At 41.1% G+C, this 11492-nt stretch overlaps 1 protein-coding gene across 1 annotated transcript; it reads right to left on the bottom strand.

The window, feature by feature from the left end:
- Positions 1-7027: 7027 nt before the first annotated feature.
- Positions 7028-8425, bottom strand: LOC147510087 (uncharacterized). The gene is made up of 4 exons (XM_086598005.1): positions 8237-8425; positions 7940-8188; positions 7751-7817; positions 7028-7590 (listed from the first exon to the last, which is right to left on the bottom strand). The coding sequence occupies exons 1-4, from the start codon at positions 8423-8425 to the stop codon at positions 7028-7030; spliced, it is 1068 nt and encodes a 355-aa protein (XP_086454131.1).
- Between the last annotated feature and the right edge of the window lie 3067 nt (positions 8426-11492).

Here is an 11492-nt window from a genome sequence, read left to right as displayed (position 1 = left end):
GCAGCAGTAACTCATTGAAATTTATGTCTTTGTCTAAGTGAAACTTGTGTTTTTGTAATCCATATACTTTGACTTATTGCACTTTTTGTATTATATCTTTTGCTTGGTTTTCTGGGTATGCCCAGCAGGTTTTTAATGTCAATTGTTTTGCATTCCAGAGTTCTTTGTTAGCAAACCTAATTCCCATTGAATGTACTTTTGATATCCATTTTTAGCGTTGGAGTTTGTTTCTGTCTCACCTAATTTTGCTTCATAATTGATTTGGACATTTAGTCCGCGAAGGTTCATCCCCCCGCTGTCTTTGACCAGCTGTGAAGCCTGATGGGGGCAGCTTATTTTGACCCCAAGTTTGATTTGGACCTTAGTCCGCGAAAGGTTCCTCCCCACGTTGCCTTTTCAGACGGCTGTGAAGCCTGATGGGGGCAACTCATTTTGCCCCCAGTTTGATTCGGACCTGTAGTCCGCGAAGGTCTCATTCCCCCCGTTATCTTTAAACGGCTGTGAAGCCTGATGGGGGCAGCTCATTTTTCCCCCAGTTTGATTTGGACATTTTCATCTGCGAAGGGCTCCTCCCCCCAGCTGTCTTTGGAAGGCTGTGAAGCCTGATGGGACAGCTCATTTTGCCCCCAGTTTGATTCGGACGTGTAGTCCGCAAAGGGCTCATCCCCCCATCATCTTTGAACGGCTGTGAAGCCTAATGTGGGGCAGCTCATTTTGCCCCCAGATTGATTCGGAAGTGCAGTCCGAAGGGGCTAGTCCCCCCCAGCTCTCTTTGGGCGGCCAGTGGAAGCCCCGATAAGGGCAACTCATTTTGCCCCGGTGTTGATTCGACGCTTAGTCCTGGGGCCTCCCCCCTGCCTTTGGAAGGTTGTGAAGCCTGATGGGGCAACTCATTTTGCCCCCAGTTTGATTCGGACGTGTAGTCCGCGAAGAACTCATCCCCATTGTCTTGGAACGGCTATGAAGCCTGATGGGGGCAGCTTATTTTGCCCCTAGTTTGATTCAGACATTGCGTCCGCGAAAGGCTCATCCCCCTCGCTGTCTTTGATCAACCAGCACTACTAAAAAAAAGGGTTTTTATCTCGGTTCTAAAATTAGTCTTATCTCAGTTTTGCTGATAAGAAAGATAATATGTCCTATAAATGAGATAATATATCCCATAACTTAGGTAATAACTTTGAGTATAAATATGTTATCTCGCTTTTTACTTAACCGAGATAAAATATATGGATTTTACCACTGGTGGTATGGAACTGATATAATAGGAAATTTCATTTATCTCACCATTGTGGAACTGATATAATAAGAAATTTCATTTATCTCACCATTGTGGAACTGATATAATTGATATTAAACCAAATATCTCAGCACTCAAATGATATAATTGTTATTATACCAAATATCTCGGAATAAATTTGGCAAAGAAAACAGAAATCCCAAAAAAAAAATAGAAGTACCAAAAAAATAGAAGTCTCGCTCTACAGTACTCTTTCATGACTAGCACGAACTCACGATGGCAACTGTCGTTCTAATCCCAACTATCTCGCCTCTCTATTATCTCTTCCTATATATTGCCCTCTCTTCACCTCTCGCACCAACTCAGAAGCGATTTCCACGATGGTTTTTATCTCTAAGAGACCTGACTAAGAAATTTAAGGTACTATATTCTACTAGTGTTATATGCATTCTTTCTTTGTTTCTTTCCGTCTGTTAACCACTCTCTTTGTAATGTCATGTGATTTATGGCGCAGATATTGCCCAAGACCTGAAGGATTTGCTTGAAGAAGATGACTTAGCCATTGTTCTTGACTCAGAGGATCGTCCACGCTGCATCATAGAATTCATTTCTCAGAGCCTTCAAATGCTACCTTTGGAGGATTCAAAGCGAGATATAGTTCAAAAAAATAACTACTACTACTACTTCTGCGTGAAGATTTTCTTTTAAGGAGGCAATGGAAGTCTCACCTACCGTCATGGCATGTCCTTCAGTGGATGCTGCTGCATGCATTGGGAGGAAGATTTATGATTACAAGATTTTCGCGTCCTCTAATCCGGAACTTTTATAAAGGTGGGTTTGAAGAAGTCAATCAAGTCATGACAATGTAGAAGCAAGAAGAATTCTGAATGTACGAGGGAGTGCTGATACGGAGAAGATTAAAGAGGCTTATAAGAAAGTTATATGTCTTAATCATCCTGATGTTGGTGGTAAAACAAGTAGAGGTTTCGTCCAACTATGGCAAGGAGACCAAGATCTTCTTGTGTCGGTTACCTTGCAGCGCTACATTGCCGAGAAGCTCCCATGGATTCAGTATCACGAACTAACAGAGGCAGGTCACATGTTCCCATATGATGATGGTATTGGTGAAAAGTTTTTTAGAGCACTTCTGCTTGGGATGCAGTGACCTCTATCACAAACTAGGTCAGCGCAACATTTTTATGCTTCTGCATAGCTGTATTTTAGATTTTTTGGTGGACTTCTGTGTTGTTTCTTTTGTTTCCATCACAGTCTGATATATTCTTATCGATCATTCTCTTGTTTGTTGTTATAATTTATAAGAGGATTGTTTCAAAGCTTCTATGGTCAGTATCTCAAACTAGTATTCCAGTTTGGCATTAGATGCATTATTGCATTTTGATAACAAAGTTGTACAACTGTAGGTCTCCTAAATAGTACACCCAGTTTTTGCTCATAATTACTCTATATTTTAGTTCAAGTTTACATAGCGAATCAACGATGCTTACATGTAAACCAGCATAACCCAAATTTACTATTTGTAAATCGACCACAACTTACTGATTGTGTTGTTATTTCCATCACATCTTGTTGATTTGTAGCATCTAATTTATCAAAAAGGATTTGAACTTTTAAGTAGGGTGGTGTGCAACGGTGATGCTTGTCCAGTACATTATAATTAAAAGAAAACACATTAATAAGTAAATCAAGAAAAGGTTTAAAAGATACAAATAACAAACATCAATACAGCAATACCCCCATGCCCTACTACTCAACTATAAATTCAGTAGCTTGTCTAAAAAGCAGACCCAGACCTATGACCTCTTGGTATATCCATCTTGGCCTAGCAAAGCACTTCATTATAGTCATAGGATTTGATTATGCTTTGGCTTATGGTAGGCTCAATGCACTGCAGGAATCCAAATTTACTTGTTTTCATGAAGAAATTGCTCTGTGAACAACCCATTGGTATTCCAATTCCTCTTTCTTACACTCGCTTGACCTCAAGGTTTTTAGTGCTTTTGTATCTCACCCTTCCGGTCATACTCTGGGACGACTGCAGGTGGATTGTTGTCACTTCCACTTTTATCAGCGCGGCCTCCTTGTTCTGCATTGAGGAAGTATGTTTCTCTTTAACAATTTTGCATTACGTTTTACTTAATTACGTTCAGAGTGCATCCTGTGCTTTCTTATGCTATTTATTCATTTCTGACCTGTGAATCCTGTGAGGCATTCTTTATCTCTTTCTCATTGCATTTTGTTTGCTGGTTATATTGATTCATGTATACATGCATCACAGTATCCATATGCATTTATCTATACAGACGTACAAATAACAATATATATTTGTTAAGTTTATTAACTTCTTTCTTGGTAACTCCTTTGAGTAAACCTAGGTCAGCAATCTGCGTGACTACCTCGGTAACGTGTTTAGATTTGGTTATACATGAACCAAAACTTTGGAGGGCACAATTTATGCCGGGAATTATTTTGAGGGCTTTGTCCACTTTCTTATTACCGAATGAAATACGTAACTATGATGCAAAACTTAAATAGAACTTTGTTGTTGCTGCTAACAAAGCTGCAAAGGTTTGATGAAGTTCTGCTCACCTGTGGTCATGGCTTTGAAGTGAGACTATATACCAAGACTCTATATGCATTCATTTATAGTCGCCGGCTAGACTATGGGGTGTGCCTAGGCGCCTCTAGTCTTAAGGCACAATAGTTAAACCTTGAGAATAGGCAATAGGCCTAGGGGCATGCGTATCTAGAGCGCTAGTGTTACGCCTATCATACAAAAGAGAAAGTGTTACTGATTGCACAAGGACACAAACTTAAGTCTGGTCATTACAGAAACAATGACCTGTAATCAACTACAAACGCCATTTAGTGGTAAACTGGATCAATTCAAAAGGTGTTTAGCTGGTGGCAGTAGAGTAACTACACCCCGAAGAGGATGTGTATACTTCTTGAAAATGGCTTGGAGCTTATCCTCGCTGGCCACCAAGTGGAAGTGAGCCAATATCTTGGCACAATCTAGAAGCTGTGATTCAGAGAAACCACTGTAATGTTACCAAGATCAGCAGCAATCTTCACCATAAGGTATGTGGTAATGATTTACCATGCATATAGAGAATATAAGGGTGGTTTGTCATTGAGTCTAGGTGAATAAGTGCATGTTTGAGAAACCCGAGTTACATGACACCTCTAGGCGCTGGTGCATTGCCAGACTAAAAGAGGACATTGCTTTGGTTCTTAGTGGCCAAGTCTCTAAAAGAGGACATTGCTTTGGTTCTTAGTGGCCAAGTCTTACAACTTTGCAATGAGAACCTTGGTTGTGACATACAAAAGTATTTCGGTTAACCTCAGCTAATTCTTACAAGAGTAGTCAGTTGACCTGCGCTCACCGAAACGACGTTAACATTTTTGAAATCCACCCTTCCAAACAAAACCAAATATAAGTTTTTAGCTCGATTGAACTTTGCTTAGTGTCTTACAGAAAATGTTCAGCTAACCTTAGCTAACTTTTTAAAAAGGTTCGTTGAAAGTTGATATAATTTCTCACATCGGGAGATGTTTATAGACATTGCCACTTTTCTTTTCCTTTGCTTGCATGCTTTTACTATTGTTTTTACTACTCTTATATATGATACGAAATAACAAACACTTGTTGGTATCAAACTAGTGGCTGACATTGTAGTTAACAATTAGAATGCAGTAACCACATGAAAGTGGTGTTTGAATAGGAAGCACGTGAACATATTTTTTTTTTTCTGATTTTATATGAAGTATATTTTTTAGTTTCTTAAATTAGCTTAGCTTTGTGATCGTAAGTGGGTATGCATCAAGTCGAGCCTCTGCCCAAAATGTCCAGTGCGATGAATACTTTATCAACACAACAGTGAGTCATATGTTTATACCCATCAGCATTTTGCCGTTGATTACTTATGCAATTTGGTGTCAGAAAATTTTCTTTTATTGTAGATTTATGTTGGAGGATTAGATCCAAGTGTCAGTCTTGAAGATCTCAGGCAGACATTTTCTCAGTATGGAGACACTACATCTGTGAGAATTCTGGGTGGGAAAAGATTTGAGTTTGTCGAATTTGCCAACAAGTATGGGGAATTATGTCAGCATGTATAATGAAATGCAAATTGATCACTTGCCTATGGTTTAATTCTTCAGCTAACAAGTGATCTGCCATTTCTTCATTATTCTTGCAGAAGTAATGTTGAGGAGGCATTGCTGAAGCTTCATAGGACAGTTATTGAAAAACAAACAGTCTATCTCTCATGGTGCAAAAATCCAGCAAGCAATAAGCAGGTACAATTGGTATCCACACACACACAGATACAAGAGAGAGAAGGAAAATAAAATGAAACTGACAAAATGGTTACAAAGCTGTTTTTCATCACTGTTTCTGATCTTCACCCTGTTATCAGTTTTTGTGATGATTCTTTTATGTTTGTTTTCCAGTTGAGGGTGAATCGTGGAAATCAGTGGAGTGGAACATATTATGGAAGTCAGATTTCCGAAGGATATAGGTATGTTGCAACCCCACTTCCAAAATCCAGCTGACGATCGATGTGAATACCTTGGGAGTTGTCGATTCATAGCAGGAACCATCTGTAAAGAGGAAATTCAGCAGGAACCATCTATCTCCTTTCCTGATATATAGAGAAAGGTTAAAAAAATGTCTTATTATAGTTCAAAGAATAGTAGTTGATACAATATTTGAGTTTTTATAAATAATTGACTGATCACTAGTACTCTTCGAAAGTTAAGTTCATATTCGACATTGTTCTTTCTTATCTTAATGAAATAAGTTCTTCAAAGAATTTACTTATGTTGGGTTGCTTTTGTTAATTGGTGTTGATGTTTATGAATATGAAAGGGAATGTGGTGGTTTGGGACAGGTTTTTATTTGATGGTTAATTGTCATGAGCAATACCAGCAAAAAATGACAAAGGGTAAGATAAAAGGTTGTCAAACAATCTCCCTTTCCAAAAGAGTTTATCACGGTTATTTTTTGATATTATCTCGGTTTCAATAAAAAAAAAACATCTCAGTTTTCTTCTATACTAATTGGTTTCAATCAACAATTCATCTTGGTTTTATTCTATATAATATCAGTTTCATTTAGAAAACTGAGATAATATATTTAGATAAGATGTCAGACTTCTGAGATAATTTAGTAGCTTATTATCTCGGTTTTATAGAACTCTATTATCTCAGTGGATTTTACCTCGGTTGTTTTTCCCTAGAAAACCGAGGTAAAAACTCTAACATCTCACCTTTTAGCTGAGCTTATAATCCCTTTTTTTTAGTAGTGCAGTATTCATGCTAGGTGTGAAAGAAATGCATTCTTTATTTCATTGACTTAGAATTCGAAACACAATACATTTTCTGATCGCTCTATATATAAAAAAAAATTCTTGTCCCACTGGAAAGCTAAACACTGCTTCTTTCATGGAATTTCTTCATCATTCTGATATTCCATTGTTTCTCAATTGTTGCCCCTGCTGGCATCTTAATCTTGTAGGTCCCAGAAGTTCCCTTCTCTGTCACGACATACGGTCCTTCCCAGTTGGGTCCTAGTTTGTCGTCATTCTCTTTCTTAGTAGGCTAGGGAAACCCTTCGCAGCACCAAATCCCCAATCATGAATGCACGCGGCTTTACTCGTCTATCATACTGTCTCTCTAGCCTTCAATGGTACTCCTCCAGTCGCATGCGAGCTATATCTCTTTTTTCCTCAATGACGACATTCAACTCAATGGCTAATATCTTCTCATTTAGCCCATTTCCACAGCCCTGGTTCTTATCGTTTTCTCTATCATTTCCACAGGTATGACAGCCTCTACTCCATATGCCATTGCGAATGGTGATTCATTCATGGAGGTTCGCGGTGTAGTACGATAAGCCCATAAAACATGATTCAATTCATCATCCCACGCTCCCTTTCTGTCCTCCAACTTTCTCTTTAAATTGTCCATGATGATTTTGTTTGATGCTTCCGCTTGACCATTCCCCTCCGGATTGTATGGCGCCGAGAACCCTTGTTTCACTTTGTAGGCTGGAAGGAATTGGCGCACCTTTCCCCCAGTAAACTGTGTTCCATTATCTGCAATGATTGTATACGGCAATCCAAATCTGCATATGATGTTCTCCCAAAGGAACTTCTTCACATTCTCTTCTTTGACTTGTTGTAGTGCCACTCCCTCCACCCACTTGGTTAAATAATCAGTGGCGGCCAGCATAAATCTTCTTTTGCCGCTTGCCATGGGCAAGGGCCCCACTATATGCAATGCCCACAGAGCGAATGGCCACGGACTAAACACATTATGCAGCGGCTCAGCTGGGGAATGTATGAGTTATGTAAACCTCTGGCATTTCTCACAAGTTGTTGCATACTCTGTCGCATCCCTTTTCATATGGGGCCAAAAATACCCCTGAGATATCAATCTATGGGTTGTTGTTCATCCAGCTGAGTGACTTCCACAATCACCTTCATGTACCTCGGCTAAAACTTCTTGCACCTGTTGTGGCCCTATGCATCTCAACAGTGGCCCGCTGAAACTGTTCCTGTACAAATCCCCATCTAACAGAACGTATCTCTGACTTACTTGCTCCATCCTTCATCTCTCCTTTTTATTCAATATCTCTACTCCCATCAAAAAAGTTTTTATAGGCGTCATCCAACCTACCTCCCTCTCAATGGTGAGCCATACACCCTCCTCTTCTGATGTACTTGGCCTACTCAACACCTTCACTTTAATAGAACGACCCTCTGTTCCTAGAAGTACAGCAGCCACATATGCTAAAGCGTCAGCATGTCTGTTTTCACCGCGGCCCAAATGGGCAAACTGAATCTTTTTGAACTTGCTGGCTTTTCGTTGTAGAACCTCTAGATATCGCGCCATCCTTGGGCAACGTACCACAAACCCCCCATTCATCTGAGAAATAACCAAGTTAGAGTCAGAGAACACCGATAACTCGCTTACTCCCAGATCTTGTGCCAAATCTAAACCTACTATCACTGCTTCATATTCAGATTCATTATTAGAAGCCGTGAATCCCAGTTTCATTGACAACTCCAGCCTTGTGTTCTCAGGAGTCACCAAAACAACGCTAATTGCATTCCCGGTATCTGTAGCTGATCTATCCGCGAATACTCTCCATCCATTGTGCATATCCCAAGGATCCAAGGGATCACGTTTAGATTCTCCCTCCTAGTCCATGACCATTTCCTCTTCCCAAGTGGGATCCTCGGCCGGAAATTCTGCTAGGAACTCCGCCATGGCTTGCGCCTTTTCTATCGTTCTAATCTAATATTGGATTTCGTAGCAACTAAGCATCACTGCCCATTTTAGCATTCTGCCTGACTTTTCTGCCTTCAACGCTTGCTTGAGGGGCAGATTTGTTATCACCACCACTGAGTGAGCCTCAAAATAGGGCTTCAACTTCAATGCAGAGAATATCAACGCCAAGGCATACTTCTCAATTCTATTGTATCGCGTCTCTGCGTCTAGCATGGTTTTACTCCAAAAGTAAACTGGCTTCTCTACATTTTCTACAACATGCACTAGGACTGAGCTTATCGCGTACTCTGAAACCCCCAAATAAAAATACAATTTCTCTCCTTGCTCCGGTCGCGATAGCAAAGGTGCTTGTCCTAAATAAACCTTCAACTCCTGAAAGGCTTCTTCACAATCAGTGGTCCATCAGAAATATGGCGTTTTCCTCAGCAACCGATACAATGGTCTGCATTTGTCCGATGATTTAGATATAAATATGTTCAATGCCGCGACCCTTCTTGGCCAACCATTGCACCTCTTTCACATTCTGAGGGGACGACATCTCAACCAGTGATCTAATATGCTCAGGATTTGCCTCTATTACACCGTATGTGACTATATAACCCAAGAACTTTCCTAAAGTTACCCCGAATGTGCATTTCTCGGGGTTGAGTTTCAGCCTATGCCTCCGAAGTATGTGAAAAGTTTCTTGGAAACCCCTCAAGTGTTCCTCCTCTGACATGCTTTTTTCCACCATATCATCAATATATATTTCCATGCCCTTCCTAATCTTGTCTTCAAACTTTTTTCCCCTAACCGCTGAAATGTAGCCCCCGCATTCTTTAAACCAAAAGGCATTCTTTTATAACAGTAAGTACCTCCTTCCACCACGAAGATTGTCTTCTCCTGATCTAAGCCGAACATCCCGACCTGGTTATATCCCATGGACGCATCCATGAAAGAAAACACCTTGAAACCAGCAGTTCTATCCACTAACTCATCCACTCGCGACATAGGATAATAGTCTTTTGGGCACTCTTTATTCACGTCTGTAAAGTCAACACACATTCTGACATTGCCGTTCTTTTTTGGAACAACGACAACGTTGGACAGCCATTCCGTACATTCCACATCCCTAATTATCCCCGCGCCCTTAAGCCGTATAACCTCCTCGTGAATCCCTTCCGCGTATTTGGGTCTTACGCTTCTCATCTTTTGTCTTACAGGCTTCGCATCTTCTTTCATATGCAAGTGATGACAAGCAAACTCTGGATTTATCCCTGTGATATCTTCAATCGCCCATGCAAATATATCAGCATTCTCTGTCAATAATTGTATCAGCTTGATTTTCCATTCCTCTAGCAAGTCCGACCCGACCGAAGTAAACTTCTCTTCCTCTCCCACCCCCAGGTTCACGATCTAAATCTCATCCAAAGTTTTCGGTCCCTGAGGAGGCTCATATCCTTCAGTCGAGTCTGCCTTTTGTAATTACTATGATTCTCCTTTCTCGCATGTCGACTTTTCCCCTCCTATTCCGCGGACCATATTTTTTACCGTCACCTGATGTATATTCTGCGCGGCCACTTGATCCCCCCTTATTTCGTACATCCCCCCCCCGTCGCGGGGAAGCGGATCATTTGATAATAGGTCGACGGAATGGCCTTCATTTCATGAATCCATCTTCTCCCCAGAATGGCATTATATTGGGACCCAGTATCTACCACCATAAACCTGGTGAATACCGTCCTCGGACCTGCTGTTACTGGTAATGTTAACTCCCCCATAGGCTCTGTCATGATACCATTGAAGCCATATAAATTGGTCTGAGGAATCTTTAACTGATCTCTATCTATGTTCATCTCTTCCATGGCCCCTTTAAATAACAGATCTACCGAACTTCCACAGTCTATCAACACCCGCTTCACTAGATAATTACCCATTGCTATGGTAATCACCAAAGCATCCTCATGCGGCGGAATCACTGATTCCAAGTCTTTCAGTGTGAACATTATGTTTCCTTCGCCCATCGTAGTTCCCAACACTAACCGCGGCATGCTTGCGACCTCATTCACCTGCTGTAAGCTCGCTGTCTTTCTTATCTTGTCTCGGTGGGGATTTCTTCCGAGTGTCTCTCCACTGTAAATGACATTTATTGTTCCCAAGATCCTAGCAGGAGCCTGCACTCTCTCCGCATGACGAACCTCCGCGACAAATTCTCTGAGCATCCCCTTCTCAATCATTCTTTCCACCAGCCACTTCAAAGCATAACACTCGTTAGTGGCATGGTTCCTAATCTGATGATTGGCACAAAAAGGTTTCCCCTCTATCTCTCCAGGTGTATTCCACGGTCCTTCATAATGCTGCAACCCCTTGATGAGTGGCAAGATTTCCTCTAATGGCCTGTTAAGAGGTGTCTGTTCTATCTCACAGTATGGCTTTCTTTCGTGAATATCTCTCCTATTCCGATCTCCAGTTCTTTCGGGTCCACGATTTTCCCCTCTGTAGGATCCCCCTTCTCTCTCTTCTCTCTTGACCCTATCTCTTCGATCATCCTTATCCACCACCTGCACTGCCTTCCCGGATCTCTTTTGTTCCCTCGCATTTCTTTGCATTATGTCCTCGTACCAAATATATTTTTCTACCTTTGGGTACAGAGCATGCAGAGTGGTGATTTCTATTTTGGACACCGACTCGTGGACTCTAGTCCCCTACCTCAAGCCGTGCTGAAAGGCAATGACTGCTGTATGTTCATCCAGATTCTCCACCCTCAGGGTCTCTTCTTTGAATCTACACAGAAATTCCCTTAACGATTCTGCTGACCTCTGTTTGATGTTGAATAAGGCCGCGATATCCACTACCCTCCTTTTCTGGTGGATGAAATGGTCCACAAAGGCGCACTCTAGCTCTTCAAATCTACTGATGCTCCGCGAAGATAAGTGGTAATACCAATCCGAGGCTCCCC

Source organism: Coptis chinensis, chromosome 3, assembly GCF_015680905.1.
Source record: "Coptis chinensis isolate HL-2020 chromosome 3, ASM1568090v1, whole genome shotgun sequence".
Classification (NCBI taxonomy): Eukaryota; Viridiplantae; Streptophyta; class Magnoliopsida; order Ranunculales; family Ranunculaceae; genus Coptis; species Coptis chinensis.
Note: the sequence above shows the minus strand (reverse complement) of the source record. Positions and strands in the feature narration are given on the sequence as shown.